This window comes from Phoenix dactylifera, chromosome 14 (genome assembly GCF_051530095.1).
Source record: "Phoenix dactylifera cultivar Ajwa chromosome 14, Ajwa_hap1_PhDact_Kaust_v1.1, whole genome shotgun sequence".
Classification (NCBI taxonomy): Eukaryota; Viridiplantae; Streptophyta; class Magnoliopsida; order Arecales; family Arecaceae; genus Phoenix; species Phoenix dactylifera.
Genome location: NC_143203.1, coordinates 15,673,305 through 15,692,416, shown reverse-complemented (window position 1 = coordinate 15,692,416; position 19,112 = coordinate 15,673,305). Strand labels below are relative to the sequence as shown.

At 36.8% G+C, this 19,112-nt stretch overlaps 1 protein-coding gene across 4 annotated transcripts; it reads right to left on the bottom strand.

Annotated features, from left to right (window-relative positions):
* Positions 1-701: 701 nt before the first annotated feature.
* On the bottom strand, positions 702-14,104 carry LOC103713167 (putative potassium transporter 11). 4 transcript variants are annotated; one of them, XR_605036.6, is made up of 10 exons: positions 12,976-13,866; positions 11,953-12,178; positions 7,125-7,370; positions 4,858-4,908; positions 3,988-4,248; positions 3,821-3,873; positions 3,628-3,742; positions 3,292-3,546; positions 1,020-2,168; positions 702-941 (listed from the first exon to the last, which is right to left on the bottom strand). XR_605036.6 is itself a non-coding variant. In XM_008799994.6 (9 exons), the coding sequence occupies exons 1-9, from the start codon at positions 13,093-13,095 to the stop codon at positions 1,120-1,122; spliced, it is 2,376 nt and encodes a 791-aa protein (XP_008798216.1). In that variant the 5' UTR covers positions 13,096-14,104; the 3' UTR covers positions 702-1,119. The 4 variants fall into 4 exon arrangements, 2 of the variants coding, with proteins under 2 accessions (XP_008798216.1, XP_088566867.1); XR_015973134.2 differs by having other exon boundaries at positions 3,628-3,873; XM_008799994.6 differs by having other exon boundaries at positions 702-2,168; positions 12,976-14,104.
* Positions 14,105-19,112: the final 5,008 nt, after the last annotated feature.

Below are 19,112 nucleotides of genomic sequence, written 5' to 3'. Positions count from 1 at the left end.
TATAGGGCTCCATCCGGCCATGGAACAGACCTCTCTCTCTCTCTCTCTCTCTCTCTCTCTCTCTCTCTCTCTATCTATCTATCTATCTATCTCTCTGGGTGGGATTGTGCCTAGGTAAAATATCTGGAAACTTTGGGATGAAGACCCTTTGCGTAGGAGGGGTGTGACAACTGCAGCAATGCCAGTTGAGGAGAAGCTTTTGCTTTGTATCAACCTCTTTCTTCTTTTCAGCAACCTTCTTTAGGATGTCTTGATGATATCTATCGTTCAAATCTTCATCAGTGTATATGCTTTAGAAAGTTGCCTATATCTCTTCACAAGGATCTCTGCGCCGGAGAGAGTAATTTGGTCACTTATTCAAGGGAGCTATCATTTTAACTCATTTCTTGGAGTATATAGCAGAATTGAGCTACGAACTCCTGTTGGTTTGCCTCGCGCAAAATGCCATGGCTATTCTGGCATCTCTACCAACAAAGGGCCTCGATGATGCTCCTAGAAAGCGATCATACTCTGATACCAGCAGTCAAAAGCCAAGTTCCTGCATAAGCTCTTGATGCACTCTTATGTTTCTGTGTCAATGTAAAACGGGGCTGAGAACACAAAGCATACAATAGAACATGTAAAGATTAAGAAGATGAATGAACCTTCTACCAATTCATATGATAAAAGAATTCAAGCTCTTTTCGGCACTATGGCACATGTAACGGGAAAGATCCCTATTCTCATATTGCAACCAACCATTTTATACATCATGAATGTCTTTCTTTTGATGAAACAAAGGAGCCAAAGACCCTAAATGCTTTTCACTCAACTGATCAACATATTTCCAAACATAGCATATCTCACAATTAGTCAAAACCTGCGAACCACTTTGGGAGAGCACTTCATTTCTGTAAGAGAAATAGTGAGTAACAGCAGCTACCTGGTGCTCAACCCTGTGCCTGCATGGATTGCTGATAACAAGTAAGACCATCGAGCAAAATAAAGAAAAAGCAAGGCATCTATGAAAACAGTCCCACCTTTACATTCTTCTTGTAAAGATCCCACATTTGAAAAGAAGTTTTACGGAAAGAGAGCAGGCCGCAAGTGCAGCTGACCACCTTTTCTTGATCAGATGAATTATACATAGAATATCTGTCCCACGTTCAATAGGCTCTCATGGGGAATATTAAAGATCACACTGTTTTCCCTGCAGATCCTCCGAAGGAAGGCATAAATGTAATCAACAGCTATCCTTTTAATAATTCCCGAATCCCTCCGAGCCCTCACAATTGTGTTCCCAAGAATGTGCACCACCCCAGCATCCTTGCACCTGTTCAAGAAATCCAATTCATCCCCAACTGTCTGGATTGTCTGGCCTGATGAGCTCACTAAACCATTTCCATGGAGCGGGGATTGGGCAGGTACTATAGAATCATTCGATGGTGAGTACGTTAGCTCTACATTAGAGGAGACTCTGTTGCCATTGCCATTCTCAGTAAGAAGGAAATCACTATATTTCTCGGTCCGCTGCCCGCATAAGCTGTACTCGTCAGAATCAGAGTATCCTTCCATCATACTTTCAAGACGAACAAAAAGAGAGAGGCTATCAAAGAGCATCTTCTCAAAATCATCGTCTTTCTTGTGGAGATCTTTGTATCCATACCTTGCAATACAGCGGAACATGTGGAAATTCTTCGGACCAATCCTTTTTACAAGAAACCGTTCTTCCACAGGTACTGTGTAGACTGGGAGGTATTTGACACAGACGAAGACGACAACAGAGTGGATGGCAGGGAGGTTGGTAATGAAGTGGGAGAAGATGCGAGGAACGCCGCTTGCCAGCTCTGTGTACACGAAGCCTATGCCAGGGACCCGAACCAGGCCAAGGCTGGGGCCAAGGCCCAAGATCCAGGCCATTGAGACCTTACTGTGCATCTCAAACTCATACCGCTTCACAGTTCCATAGTGCCATATATACATGATGAGGAGGAAGACAGCAGCGATGACAAGTGGAACCCAACCACCTTGGTCTATCTTGAAGAGCACTGCAGAGAAGTATGGGAGTTCCACCAGCAAGGAAAGACCGGTGAAGATGACAATAAGGATCCAGTGGCTCCGCCATACCAACAGCATTATAGGGACCATAAGAAATGTTGTCACCAGCATAACTATCACCACAGCAGTTCCTGTTCATAAAATATAGAATTTATTTATTATTATGAAACAAGCATGAAGAAATTTAATGGAGAGATTCATGTATCAAGCACATATAATCAAATTATATTATGAAAAATGACAACTTGTTCAATGATCAATTAAAACTAGATTTTTGCAGAAAACCAAAAAATAGTTATGGCACAAAATGGAATGCCATTTCAAAGTCATGAACAATCAACTTGCTGGTCACAGGTTCTAACTGCATGGAAATCAGACACATAGAGCAACTTAAAAATAATCGAATCTCAGCATGATATATCATGCAGGTGGCAGCATTAAGTCATTGATTATATTTTCCACTTGCAAATATATATCTATTGGTGTCTACTAAGTTTTTACAGTTGAGAGTTGCTCAGAGTGCTTTCTGCTGATGTTTTCTTTGAAAAAGCCATCCTGGTCCCCCCTGTGATTATGCTATTGTTAGCATGATTTGCTACACCTAGGTTTTCTTCCTCTCTCCTGATCTCTTAATTCTCCTCCCCCTCTCCCTCACTCCCTCTCTCAATTCTACTCTCCTGATGCCCTCTCTCTCGATGCTCCATGGCGATGATGCAACAACAACAGCTAAGGTTAGGGTTTTGCGACGACGAGGTACGCCTCCCCCCTCTCCCTCTCTCTCTATCCCTCCCTCCCTCCCTCTCCTTCTCCTTCGTCTTCTCCTTCTCTCCCTCCTTGGTTCTAGTATAATTTGGCTTGGTACGGCACATACTAGTACCATACCAAAGCAGTTGTCGGCCCAGTACATCCTGGTATCGGTTCAAAGAATCTTGCATAGGGGTGTGTATGCAATTGCTAGATTTTGGAGAGGCATATCCATAACTTGCAGATTTTATGAGGCATATGTGCAAGTTGTACGCTTTTAGAGGGATGTATGTTCACTTTAAACTTTTTGAGGGATAACAAGCAAATAAGCATTTTTTGAACTGTATGCAAAAGTATCTTAAGTATCAAACCTTATGATGATTAGTCACATGATAAGTCTTCATATGAAATATTGTCATCATTGCTACTTCATTGTAACATCTGACTGTTTTAAAATAAAGCAAATAGGTCATGAAATTATTGTTGATGTGTGTGAAGTTAACAGCTTACCATATGCATTTCCAATCTGACTTTGATTTTTGAATCCAGCTGTGACAGCTATGCAAAGAACCATAAGGACCCAATTAATATCTGGTATATATATCTGACCGAGGAACTTTTTTGATGTATGAACAACTTTGACCCTTGGAAAACAACCAAGTGCAAGTGCTTGTTTGATTATTGAAAATGTTGCAGATATGGTGGCTTGACTCGCAACAATTGCTGCTGCTGTTGCAATGATAAAAGCTGGCCAGTATATACTATCTAAAAAAATAAAAAGATGTCACCATCCACTTATATAGAAAGAGACTTAAAGGATTCTGTACTGTAAGAGTCAGAAGGGACCTGGAATAGAACGATAAAAAGCATCAAACACATGCCCTTTATTGCTAACTATATAAGCAGCTTGTCCGGTGTATGCCAGAAGAAGACAAGGGAACACAATGAGGGTGAAAGCAATCTGCAAACGGAAAACACATAATCTGAGCACATTCAACTTAAGATATTGATCATAATTGTGTGAATTGATAATAAATACCTGAACAGCTAGGACAGGAAAGTGACACAGATCAGCAAATAATGCTTCTGTCCCTGCATAATAATGTTGCAGGACAATGCAAGTTAGCTTTCAGTATACCAAGAAAAATCCATGGTTACATACAATGACGCACCACAAGAAGGTGCATCAGTTCAGAAGAATCTCACCTGTGATACTAAGAAGAATTCCTCCAAGAGAGGTCCAATTATGAAGTTTCCCTCTTCTAAAATACCGATATGTATAAATTGGATTGTAAGCCTTGAGAACAGAACTATCATATTTCCATATGTTTAGAGCACCAATAGCACCAATCAATAAAAACCAGAGGAGAACGATGGGAGCAAAAAGCCATCCAACTTTGTCTGTACCATAGTGTTGCATGCTAAATAAACCAACTAATATGACCACAGCAACAAGTATAACCACATCTGAGACATTGGGACATGAGAATGAAAAAGCAATTAGCCATGCATAATTCAACTAAAGTCATTTTTTTATTTTCATTACTTAAGGAAGCTTTATCATTCAAAAACATGATCCCTTTATAATTCAAATTTCAGACTTTAAGTGTTTAGATTTTCCAGCAGTTGTTTAATAATTAGAAGGAAAAAGTTGAAAAATGGAAAATTATTAGGAAATTCTACTCAAAGTAGAAATTTCTAATTCCATGATTTAAGGGACTTTTTGATATTCATAATACAAGTGAACATCTAGTTGTCTAAGAACATAACATATGATTTTTTTTCTTTCCATAGCAGTAATATTAAATATTTTATTTTCAGTCCAGACATGCCCTTTGAAGGGCATTTATAATATGTTTATAATGGAGAATTTCATGGAATGACCAATCCTTATCATCAGGTCCAATAAATGAGAAAAATTGGCATCTATGCCTAAGAGTATAATTGGTACGAAATAGATTGATAGTATTCTAGAGCTTATAAGTGAGAAAAATGATTTTTTGAAATTGAGAGCTTCAAGGGATCCATGAATTCAAGAGTATGCATCAAAGCACATATAGGTGGTAAAAGCCATACCATTACTCATGTTGGGATGGTCAACCTTTATTCCACCTGATGCTGAAAGAACTGCAGAAAGATAAAATTTTAAAGTTAGAATTTTAGAGAGGCTAACAGAGCAATCACATCCAAGACACTCATAGAAACATTAGCAGTAAGAGTGCACTATAAAATGCGAAAGAATCCTGGGAAAAACTTGGACAATTGAAGGAGCCCCTTTAAAAACTTATACAAAACAGTGACAATTTTTCCAGCACATTCAATGAAAAATGTTTGGTGAAACTTATTATTTTTCCATGGAAATGCCTTGAAAAAAAAAAGAGTATCTGAAACTTAATGGAAAACCTTAAGCATTTAGTCCTCGTTTGGATGCCTTTACAATTAAATCAAACTCTTTATTTCTTTTTGCTTGTAAGGTTAGGCAAAGGAAATATTTAATATTTATTTAAGAGTTGTATTCTGTTATGCAAAACTCTCTAGGAGATAGTAACCTGAGAAAAATAATGAAATATGATATTCTACTACCAAAGAGATTTTAAGATTTTTTTTTGGTTATTTCTGAGCCATGCAAACAGTATACCATGTTTAAGGCTACAGCCTGAGGTTCGCCGTCTCGGTACCAGACCCATACCAGTACTATTCTATTACAATGTTGGTATGTAGTACGAGACGTACCGAATATTGGTATGGTATGAGACTGCATACCGGTTCGGTACTGGTATGATATGGTACTGACCGGTATGGCAAACCTTGCTACAGCCTATTGGTGAAGCAACGTGATGATCGAGGCCTCTATAAGAAAACCTAATTTACAAAACATAAACATATTGAATCTTCTGTTTAAAAGAAAAACAGTTTAGGAGCAAACATATCAATTCATAGACAAAAAGATCTGATAGCATATCAGATATGGATCATAGCCTTCAATCAAATATGTATATCTCAAATCAGAGAACAATCAACATAAATTTTAAAACAAACTATATAATAAAATGAATTCCTGATATCAAATTTCTAGGGTTGACAGAATTATAACCATTCATTAAAGCAATTCTTCCACTACACCAAACTCATGCATACCATGTGATGGTTGACCCACCATCTGTCGAGAAATCTTACCTTTTAAATCTCTAACATAAATCTTATGCGCCCATAAACCAGATACCATGGTAAAAATAACCCAGTTCCAAGAATCTCAATGATTGACCACAGAGATATAATGAAAGTATAAATACGGACAACTCATAAAAATGATTATTATGTAATATTTGTATGATATAGTAGATCACTGTTCTGGTTTTTATAGACCCACTGACATAGGAAGATAGACCAACCATAGGTTAATGCTAGATCCTCCTATAGAAAAGATCAAAAGTAAAGAATCATACTGCAGCAAAAGAATGAAAATGTTGAATTAGAGACTTAGATGCATGTCTTTTAATTGGGGGACGTTTTTGGGCAAAACTATGAAGATGCAATGGTAGTTGCAGAGAGCAAAATGCTATAATAAATGCAGCACATTTGCACAAAACAATATCAATAACAATAACAATAACAATGATGATGATAATAGAAGAAGAAAAAGAAAAAGTAGCCAATGCATCATATTCTCACAAAGGCATGTTACTAAATATATATGCAAGAATTACACCCTAGAAGATGCAATCACCAAATGGCTGTCAGAATCTTAATGACATAGATCCACGCCATAGATGCAGAAGAAATGCAGGAGGCAAAAAATGGAGGGAGAATTTAGGGAACTAGCAGCAGCAGAAGCTCGATAATCATGATCCTAGATTCTGATCATGGAATGGAGATTTGTTTGGACAACCACAAATGATGCCCACGTTGTAAGGAGTAAGATCCAACACTTTGTACAATAATGTGGATTTTCTGTGAACTAATTACAATATATAATGCGTGCGTGTTTGCACTGGTTTGTAAGTCACGTATTGTCAGGTAGAAAAGCTCGAAGAACATGAACCGATCTTTGACTAAAAATATTGCTGTAATGAAAGACTTGAACATAAGGAACAAATCTTTGCAACTAAGGGAGTCAATAAGCTGTTAGATATGGTTACAGGAAAGAAGAAAAAAAATGTAAACAAGATCTGGTTCTACCTCAAAAATATATATATATTAATCTAAATCTAACTCCAGGAGCTTATGTAAATGGATACATGAAGGGGATTACAGGGAGCAAGTTGTCTTAAGAGACTGCATACAGAAAAGCAATACAGTCAAGCTACTAAACCATGGAGAAGGAAAATATAGAACAAACTGACCTGATATAGCTGGAGTAAGAATCCCATCTCCAATTGCCATACAAGTACCAATAAGAACAAGAATGAGAAGAGCATTCTTTTTATAAGAATGTGTCTCTAACCATCTCTTGATTTTCGCGGCTAGCGAATTCTCATCATAAGTCTTACGACTGTATGTTGTTAATTCTTCATCTGTTCTATGTTGGTTGGGAATAGTATTTATATTTGCATGGCGGCAAAGCAGTGAATAAAGAGCAAATGTACCACCTGCACATAACAAAGCAGAATTTGTATTTTCTCAATATGCATAAAAAGGAAAAGACAGCAGCCAAGAGAATGAAGGTTAATTTTTAATAGTCCTTGATATTAGTGACTACAATCAACAGCATTCACGTTTGCATTCTTATTTTTATTTTTTTACTAACAAATTGAACCAGCAATCTGAATATATTAGCTTCCACAAATTTATGTTGAAACCTATATTTGATGAGTAATCTAAATCTTCATTGTCCAGTAAGTCTCTATTGTATTGTATACACATAATTGACAATTATAAAGAATAATCAGCACACTGCCAACTGTTCTGCATGGACACAATGATAGAGTTGATGTATAAGACTCATTGATAGACCTTGAAAAGTACATTTAACTTAACATCTTCCTCAATATTTCTTTAGATACTGCAGAGAAAATAATTAAGTGGATTTATGACCAAAGTTTTCCAAACAGTAGATGGATATAGTTTCATTAAGGGGATTACCTTGTAGAGAATGCACAGTGAACAATAAAACATCATATGATGTAGAAAACTGAAAAAACTGTTTCCAGGCCATGTGTAACTACAATTCTCATAAAGAGGCTAAGGACCTTATGTACCCCTTGATGGGGTCTCAAAAAAAATGTCAAACAAATAGCAGTGAGACTGATAGGGCTGATGGAAGATGTTTTTCTCTTAGACTTAACAAGGCCATACAGAAGGAGAATAAAGGAGACAAGATTTAAACATATATGGGTTTTGAAGGAATGCAAGATAAGCAATGCTAAAAAAGGCTTACGGCAAGCTAGTTCTTAGATAGGAGTTTTATATTTTTACTTACTTCTAATCCAGCATAATGACAACTAAATTCCATAGTTCTTAACCATCGTGAAATCTTTTCAGGAGATATTCATTTTCCGGGAGAAACAAATAAGATAACCAGGCACAGCAGCATTTTGATCCCACCAGAAATGGAGAAAATAAATCTAAGGCCAAAACAACTTTAATTGATCTCTCTCATCAGAAGATGTTTCTTTGATGCCAAGCTTTGCAACATATTTGCAAGGTGTAGATAACTCCCAAGATACCATACTTGGAAAAAAAAGAAGAACCAAGACTGAATGTCTCTCCAAGGATCTTCATGTCATCTATCGATTTCTAGGTCTATATAAACTTTTTCTATAAAATTAAGAAGAACAAACCATGAATATAAAGTTGTAAGTCATAGAATTGTGAAATTTATGTAGTGTTAGTTATAACTGCACTGGTAAACATAAGCATGTGGCATAAACATGTGTTTTTTGTAAAAATGCTGTCTATGAGGATGAATTTGGGTCATTGCCCGCAAGTGAGTTGATCATTGCTACAGCATCCCAACACTTGCTCCTCAAGTTCATAGCACTAAGACAGGATTTATCTTCCTAAATGTCTTGTGATAGCCTATGAGTCTAAATGAAATACATCAATTTAGAAACAATGGAACATCTTTACATTTGATAGCATATGAGTCTAAATTTCCACCGGAAGAGTTTATAAATAAATAAAGATCCCTAGTATCATCTTCTATACTGAGATATACCATGAGACCAAGAAGTTGATTCGAGATCTCGCTATCAACTTCTTGGCCTAAAAAAAGTCATCTTCATGGTGATACATAATTTCACCAAACCAATAATATTGGATCTTACCATCAGAGCATTAGAATCCTTTTTGCTGTCGATTCATCTGAAACATAGGGTTCTCATTTCCTTTTGATCATCATACAATTACTTCATATTTTGTGTGTGTGTGTGTGTGTGTGTGTTTGTGGCATCAATTAATACTTAGTAGTGTCAAAATCTGTTGAACTTCCTTTTATTACTTTGTTTTCTTTCTAGCTCCAGTTTCGTTATCACCAAGGTCATTTGGGTTACAGTAGTAACGAACCTTCCTTCCTATCCATCCCCCATATATTCTCTATTACATCAACAAAGGACAGTTAATAGGAGATTAGTGGACAATATAATAACACTATTAAACTCAGTTTTGGAAAACTTTGCATTATTTGTTCAAAATTAATTCACTTAAGTATTTATTTGTGTTTCTTGAATTGAGATCAAAATATTGATCCAACAATGCTCTAAATGGTTTTTGAAGCTTTCTCTTTTAGTTAAGCATAGTTGACTACTCTAGATTCTCCTAGTTAGGTTATCTCATACTACACTATGGTCATTGAGACTTCTTTAGCAGTTCACCCTTCTCTCTTATACTTTTGACTGCTTATTCCTTGTCATTCCTGTACATTATTTGCCTCTAAGGAGATCAACTTTTTAGGATTGCCCAATAATGGAGCACAAATTTGACCGTTGCCGCCCTCTTATGCAAGGCAGCCTATTCACTTCATGGGATTGCAGTAAGAATCTCATGATTACAACTTCTAGTTTGCAAGTATGAGAAACTATTGATGTGTATTATACATTCCTAACTTAGGAGGCAACACATATATGATACCAAAACTAGGGCCAGCAGTCAATGCTTGCTTCAGAACATACAGAGATTGCAACTGTTTGACATTGTGCAGCCCTATGCAGCCTGGACCCCTGTTCTTTTGATTGGAGCAACCTCCCAAAACATTTTGTCCATGAATCATTACTTATATATGGCTCAGGAAGATCCTCAAAAATCTTCAGTCCAATGATATCTCCTTTCAATATGAAATGGGATCTCACCTGCTTTCTCCCTCTGTGTGTGTATGTGTGTTTATGCGCATGTTCACATGCACATATAGGATATTTATCAGTTAAAACTAAGTAATCTTTCCCATAGAAGACCTAAGACCCTTTCCCTTTGCTTCAACTCAACAAGTTTGGTTCTCCTTTTTCTCATATTTCATTTTTTACTTTTGCTCAACCTTTAGTTTATCTCTACTTTTAATCTTGAAATAGTAGTTAGTTTATGAGTTCCAAGCATCAAATAAACAGTCTGGCCTTTATACATGACAAACATTCTAAGAACAAGGTGAAAGGTCCATTAAAGCATTATGTACCCTAATGACCAGATATTGGTAGGAATTCCATGCTGAGGACCATAAAACCACCTACTATTTTACATTGCAAAGTAGCAAGTTTTGGAAGATCTCCATATCCCTATCCAAGGATTAGAATATCATCTGTTGATGTTGTGCCAACCTAGAATTCTCATGGCTCATACTATGCTGTGCCAGTGTTTGGCATGCACTAGAATTATAGCATGGCAAGCAATGACATGAAGCAGGCATCACATAACTATCATCTGCCAGCAAGGCACTGGTAGGAAACATATTAGCCTGTGCTGATCAGGCACAAACAACACTTAAATCCATGCCTCCATCAATTTTTCATGTGCCCTCACCTCAAGTTTGAGCCACTCCATGGCAAGCTTCTCCATTGTAATTCTTGTCTTATCACCCCTAAGATTATCTGCCCATAAGCCTCTATTACACCATATTCATTCTTCATGCTTTACCCATATTGCTCTCTTACCTTGTGTATCTCACCTAACAAATTGAGTGAGGTTTGGACCATTGATGGTAGAACCTTTGGTAACCACATTAATTAAGCAACAATCATTTTTGATGTTATAGAGCTAACCAAGCTTATTTAGTTTATATCGTACATATCGAACTAATGCTTGAGTGATCCAACAATAAAGAAAATAGCGAATGTCTTTGATGGAAAGAATTGGTTTGTGGAAATATTACCAACTCTTAAAAAGAGGCCATCTGATGGTTAATCTTCCAAAAAAAAAAAATCTTTTTTTTTGAATAATATCTGGCACTGACCATACATGCTCAAGCTAAAAGTAGCCAAAGAGTTGAGTATAGCTATTAAAATAGATGCTTATGGTATATATATTTCTGTTGGTTAGCCATGACTTTATTCTTACCTAATGGAACTATTAGATTTTCCTTAGGGTATTTATTTCTAAACTTGCCCATCTAATGAAATTATTTATAAGGCATTAGAGTATAGTTACCTAATAAAATGTTTCAACACGATAAATTCATGTCAGAAACTAAAATATTAAATGATGTCACACACCCTTATTTTCCATGAGAAATTACAAATTCTAACACATGTAACTACTTCTGCAATTTCAGCATTTTTTATGATTACCAATCAGTTTGATTCAATCCAACCCTTAGACATTCATATACAACCAGATTTCTACATCATTGCAATAGATGTTGCAGTGAGAAGATGAAGATAAGATAGATTCTACATCATTGCAATATTTCAGATGTAGACCCATTTCATAAACTTAATTGTTGATATTTTGTTTGTTCACTCTGGCTTCTATTAGAGATCTGTTCTCCATAAAAGTAACCCCCCCATTTCCACATAGTCTAAATTGCATCAGAATTTTTTGTAAGTATCTTAGTTTGACAAGATTGAACTTTTTTCACATAAATCTAGCCGTAGATGTATTACTTGGATGCAGCAAAAGCAAACACAAGAAACTAAAATGGACAGTGATAGTCTACCTTGACCATTGTCATTAAATCTAGCTGTAGATGTATTACTTGGATACAGCAAAACCAAAAATAAGAAACTAAAATGGACAGTGATAGTCTACCTTGACCATTGTCATTGGCCCTCAACACTACAAAAACATATTTAAGGAGTGGGATGAGAGTAAGGGAGTATATGATCAAAGAAAGTGCTCCAATAACATCCTCTGGATCTTCCACCCCTTTAGGAAATGTATTGTAAAAAACATACAGCGGTGATGTGCCCAGGTCTCCAAATACCACACCAAGGCTCTGAAATGCAAGCCGTAAAACTAAAACTGATGAGAATTTCTGCATGGTAGACAAAAGCATATCAGCATATCAACGTGCTTCAATGACTACATCACAAGCATTGGTTTGAGCAAATAAAAACTAATGAAAATAGAAAAATAAAAACAGTCCATCCGATCAGCTTGTGCTAGAGAGATTCCACAAATAAAAGATAAATCACATTTTTTCTTATAACAAAACACCAAGAAACGCAGAAGTCAGACTGCTAATTTGTTGAAGAATTTTCAGTTTCATAATTGTAAGAAGTTCAGAATGTATCAAATTAAGAAACTGAACAATAAATCATGTAAATCATCAAAAAGACCCTTGCTAATTTTTTGCCAAATGATTAATATATTAGTCCTCAACATGATTTTTAGTAAGTTGTATAACATTTAGTTCCATCTCAAACATAGATCAGCAAAGTATTGAAAAAGGATACATTTTAACTGATAACATCACTAGCAGTAGGCATGAAATTACCCTTCCTTCACTTCATGTTAAAAAAACTAATAATCATCTTAGAGATCGAAATCAGATAATATTTTTGACAGATGTTAGCTCTTACATGTTATTTAAATTGATTATAAGATCTGATCTGATAAATCAAGAGATTCTACTAACAATGCACAGTACTCTAGAACTGGTATTCTAAGAAAAGGGGAAAAGACAAAAAAAAATATGATGCATCTGAAAGAATGTGAAGTCTTTCTACTTCTGCCCAATTATTGGATAAGCAAACAGCATCTTATTTCAAAGAGAAACAAGAAAATACTATAAACTATAAGAGGGGCTCCAAATGAAAGATTGAAGAGCACCTTTTCTCTGTACATATTTTTAAGCCTGCCAGCCTCTTCATCCATGGGCTGGTCGAGGTTCTGATCCAAATCCCACATGTTCCCTTTATTTGTCTCCTCGTTTGTCATCTCCGATGCCATGAATCCCAACTCCTTCAGCACACTCCTTCGATATCTCGGCTCTTCGAAGCGGCCCGAATCGATGCCCAAGATCTCAATCTCTGAGATCTTGAGATCTCAACTCCTCGCTCACACCATAAACAGACACCAAAACGACATCCAAGCCTGGGAGGAGCGATGTACTTCTGTGGATTTGAGCTCAAATATAGGGTCCCAGCGGCCAGAAAAATGAAACTTCGGGAGTGGCAGTAAAAGCTACTGGAAAGCAAGATGCTAAATTTGGAATAGAATTCAATCCCATATCACAAGAAGCATCCAAAGATCTGATCTTTTTTTCCAGTCCGGATAGCCAAAAACGGCTGACAAACTAAAAATCTACCAGAAAAGAGACACCTGGGCGCGATTCCAGCAGGAAAGACAGAGATTTCCAGAGTTCGGACGCCAGGAAACTCCAAAATCTGATCTTTGGCCAGTAATTAGATGGCAAGTGCCACCAGGGAGACAGAGAAGAACGAGTGGAGCCGCAGGGCGAGATGAGGGGAAGGGAGAGGAGGATAGGGAGGCACTTCCGGAGCTTGGAGAGCTCGCAGGTGGTACTCAGGGGAGGTGATAAGGGCGTCGCCTTGCGACGATTTGTAGGGTTTGGGATCCAAGGGAAGGTGGGGTTCAAGCGGGGACTCAGCAAGAGAGCGACGCGGGATTTCTACTGCCATGAGAGAGGTTGGTCGGGTTACAGAGAGTGAGAGAGAGAGGGCGGCATCTTACTTTGTCCCGTTGACCCAAGAACTATTTAATCAACTTTAAACTGTACTATAAAAATATAAAAGCTGGAAAATTTATTTCTTTTTGCCAATGGTGTCACCAGAGATCCGACTTTGGATTTAACAGTAGATTAATTAATATCTTATTAGATTCCTAACATGGATTGTTTTAATAAATAAAAACTTTGTTTTATGGGCGGTGGCGCTTATGACCGTAATTAATACCTAGCAAAATCCCCCCGAGCATTCGTAGCATCTCTAAACTTCACAAACAACCAAAATTGCAAGAGATTTTTTTGATGAGTGTGGACCTGGGATAAAATCACTCTATTTTTCCTCTTCCTCTTTTGTTATCTGTGATGGTAATACTATCTAAAATAATTTCATCCTTGATCCATGATGAATTAAGTCTATCTAATATTTTTTCCTAAATTATATGAAAAGTAGAGGAATAGTGGATCACATATTTTTGCAAGCATAAGATAACTCTACACTTAATATATTTATCAAAAAACATGAGGAGAAATAATCCATAAAGAACAGACCCATAAAGAGTGAACTTATAAGAGCTGCTTTGAAAATAGATTACAGTGTCAATCCCATTGAGGTATTCTAGTGCATATTTTTATGTTACATAAAAGAAGTGGTGTATGATGCCCTTGCATAGTTTTTCTGAATTATATCAATGTAATATGTTTTTAATTCTTTTTGGTTTCGTTCATATTTATAGAAGTTATTTTTGTGCCCATTAATATGTGAGATTAGCTCTAGTTTAAATATCTAGAGCCACTAATATAATCTATGGTCGCTTTTTAAAGCATAAAAATATATCCATAAGAAGTTGAAATATTTGATCCTTCCCTGGTTACATAATATTAGCCTAGGTGAAGTGAATTACAAATTGTTGCTTGTTATACGTAGGTATCAAGATAGAGACAAATGTTTCCAGGTTAGCCAATAATAAACGGAAAGCTGTTTAGAATATTCGAATCTTTAGAGACCCTTCTCCATCAATATATTCCTCCTGTGGATAGAGAGGGATTAACCACTGTCCATTTTTTTTATTAGTTAGAGCTCTCTAATAAGTGTTACCTACCCTATTATGGTAGGGTTCCGGTTGTATTATTTGCACGAAAAAATAATTCACTTTTTTTTTTGCAACATTGTTAGATCATGCAATGACTGCTTTAAAGCCGATGCATGAAGTTGGAGTGCTTTGAGAACCATACAAAGCATGTAACCCAATAATTGATATCATGGAGAAGACGAATTATTCTTTCATACGAAAGATACAATCCAAATCCTGTTGTATCAGTGGAAAAATTATATTCCACATCATACGCACCGTGTAGTCGTGCATCATCCCTATCATAAGCGCATATTTCTATCGGCTAATCATCGAGATCAGCGCTTCGTAAATAGAGCTCATAGAAATGCTTGTGTGCAGGGTCGACCCAATTCTTAAGAGACTGAGGCGGTCACCTAAGGTCCCGGCCTAAAAAAGGTCCACCACAAAAAAAAGACCTCAAAGACAAAATAAAAAGAAAAAAAGTCTCAAAGACAAGACAGTCTTATGCCTTCAAATACATTCGGCCGTCCCTGCTTGTGTAGGGCTGCCATGGCCGTCAGAGAGGGACGTGATAAGTGGGTCGCTCACAGGTCAAAACTTCACACCCCATGAGATAAAAAATAGTTAAAATATGCACACGTGGCAATAAACGGCCAAAGCTGGCGCTGTAGCACGCAGGGGAGATGTAACGTTGTTTGCCGCAAGTTTTTGACAACCTATCCTTCGACCGCCGTCTCTTTAGGCATCATCGTCCTGACAGCCACGTGGCGGGCGGAACAGTCGCCTAAATTCGCATACTTCGGAGAAAAACGACGCCACGAGCGAACGGTGGCTATTTAGCCACCGCTAAGTCAGCATCGATTCGGGCATGGTTGGTTGCATACAATGGATCCAGTTGCAATTTTAATTGCTGCAACTATCTCAAATTTAATGTTTACTTCTGTGTAATTCAATATCCAAGATACTCACACTTAGATACTTCCATCCAAATATAGTATTTTGAAGATAAGATGATGATCTATTTGTCATAACATTGCTGGTATCATATTTTATTATCATAATATTAAATTATTGTTTCTGTTATAATCATTAGTTTAGTATACCATAATAGTAGTAATATTATTATATGATTACATTATTATGTTATATAACAATATTTGATAATAAAGATTGTATAAGGCTTTAAGTCCGAGGACATATTGATCAATACTGACCTTGTCATGCCTATTGACAAGGCATGATATCGGTATACTGCTTTCATATCATATTATGCTAATACTTTGTGCATTACCTCAATTTTATTGTGTTAGCATCAAAAAGCATACTCTTTTGTGGTCGAGTATTAATAGTATTGTACTGGCGTATGTTCGAGTACCGTTACTTCAACCTAAGATATGTATGATATAGTATATTGATATAAGATGAATTAGGCTCTCACTGATTGGATTTGACGCTGTGTCAAGTGAAAACGAGGGAAGGGGATCCAAAATGAGGATTTTAGATATTGAATATGATCTACTTATGAACTAAAAGTCGTACATTTTTTGAGACTATTTGCTTATGAATCAAGTGATCACAAATGAACAATTTAAATAGCATGATACAATGCTCGTTCATAACTACATAATGTAAAGGCACAAATTTCCAAAATATATGATTTTAGTTTGTAGATAATTTAGAAGTAACAAATTGCATTGATGGCTTAAATCTTCATATTTTATCTAACAAATTAAATCTGGTTTCAAATTTGGTCAACCGAAGCCTAGTCTACCTCTATTATTACTAAATTATATATTATATTAGTATATATTATAAAAATCTATTATGTTAATTATACTAGAAAATATATTATTGCTATACCATGTAATATTATAATAATTATATTACCTTCGTCATTATCACACTACCCTCGAAAGAGAGAGATAAGGGGTATAATGTTTGGCTATAGTAAAGAGGTGTAGTACTAGACTACGGTAGGGGTGTAACGCCAAGTTATAATAGTAAAAGTTAAATTACTTCTATTCCTAAGGTAGAAAGTATGGTAGACTAAGTTAAGATATAATGTATTAGACCGATTGTCGAAGGGTCCTTTTACAACATTATTACATGATATTTATAACTAGGTCTCATTAATTATTGGAACACTTGTCTTTGCTGGTTTGTACTATGTGAGTTACTATTGTCATGCATGATAGTTATCTTCCCTCCCCCACTTCTTTATTCTGAGTAGTTGTTCCACTCTTTCCATATTTTGGATAGTGGTATGGGTAGTGATAAGATAGTTGCAACTAGCCTGGTCCTCCCATATTTCGAGTGGTAGTGATGAGTATAACTACTAGTTAGTTTATGCCACATGGCCTACTATGTATGATAATGACCTTCCTTCTCATCTTAGGCTAATAACTCTCGCCCCTCTCAATCTAGACCCTATTCACTTGGTTGCACCATTCGTGTTTCAGTCTACTACTTTGTTAGCGTATCGATCTTTAGATCATAGTCGGTCTGGATGTGGTGTAAATAATACCCCCACATCTCATTAGCTGATGGTCAAGAGAATGGTAGAATATATTTGACACCACATCCATCGGCCTAGTTTTGGACTTGGATATCATTCAACTTGGCCGATTTGAAGACCATGAAAGTTTTGATGGGCACGACTCAAACTTGAGCAATAAATAGAAACCATGGAGGATCTAGTAGTTATAAGACCCATCGTCCTGTTTGCCCTCCAGCATATGACCTTGAAATGCACACCATTCGAGAAAAAAAATAGTGGCCTCCATTGATGCAGTTGCCATCTAATCCTTATAAAAAAATAGGCTGCATTGTAGGTTGATATCATTGCTGCCCTCCATCTATTACTATTAGGGGATGATTAGCTTCGATCGTAGAGATGTGTATCAGCATGGTCCTACTGACCTTCCTTTCAGTGACCATCTACAAACCAGAATGGTGGAAGCCTGTCTCGAGCTCGAATATTGGCCTAGCATTGACCAAAGCATCATTGACTATCTACTCCTGCATCTGTCTGTAGGACCTCTTCCTTATTATATCAATCTATAGATTCTAAGAACTCCATAAAATAGTCTTCAAAAATTACCTCATAATAAGCCAAACTCTTAAATTTGGGTCCTTCAAAGATTTCAACACCTTTGTGTTCTGGTTGATAAGCAGGTTCACCCATAAAGATAGGCTCAACATCTCCATTACAGAATTTGCCGGAAGGTGCTATGACTTGATGTATCAGCTCTCTATCATAGAAACACATCTTCTAACCTGCTCCAGCATTAAAGTCGAAGATGTTGCATATCGCTCCAAGAGTGATCTTAGCACAATAGTTCCCTTTTTTGGAGTTACTTCCTCAATTTTCTTCCATAATGGCATGATGCCAACTATGCATGATCTTGTTGAAAATAGTATGATGATAACTATGTGATGCCCTACTAGCACCAGGGTGATGATGACTATGCAATGTCCCACCAGATATGCCACAAACTTTTTGGTGCTCTCTCCATCCCGTCTGGACATGTTGTGGCACCTATTGATGGAGACCCATCGAGGTCTGATAGAGAAGAGCGGTGACAAGCAAAATGGCAAGGGTTGGTATGTATGAGTATGCCACCAGCATCAGATCAGCAGAAAAGTGATCAAAGGGAGGATGGAGAGTAGCATGGATCTAGATACCTTGACATTCAAGAATTTTTACCACCATCATACCACTATTCAAAGGAGATAGATGGGGGCTGCAGTGCTGGGCTATGTTAGGAATGTAATACTGGGCTATAGTAGTGAAAGCTAAGTTACTTCGACTTCTAAGTTAGAAACTACAGTAAACCAAGATAAGGTAAAATATATTGAATTGATTATCGAAGGATCTTTTTACAACATTACAATATGATATTTATAAGTGGTTCTCATTAACTACTAGAATACTTGTCCTTACTAATTTGCATCATGTGAGCTGTTATTGTTGTACATGGTAGTTATCTTCCATCTCCTACTCTTTTATTCTGAGTAGTTGTACTACTCCTTCAATGTTTTAGGTAGTAGAATGAGTAGTGGTAAGATAGATATGACTACCCTACTCCTCTCATATTTTAGGTGGTGATAAGATGAGTGTAACTACTTATCGGCTTATGCCATATGGCCCATTATGTATGATAATAACCTCTCTTCTCATCCTAGACCAATAGCTCTTGCCCCTTTTA

Coding starts and splice junctions, on each gene's coding strand:
- LOC103713167 (XM_088710741.2), bottom strand. CDS start 13,095: ATGGCATCGGAGATGACAAACGAGGAGACAAATAAAGGGAACATGTGG. Junction 7,371..11,952: donor GGCCAATGACAATGGTCAAG/GTAGACTATCAC, acceptor TGTTATGTGCAG/GTGGTACATTTGCTCTTTAT. Junction 4,909..7,124: donor TCTTACTCCAGCTATATCAG/GTCAGTTTGTTC, acceptor ATCTTTCTGCAG/TTCTTTCAGCATCAGGTGGA.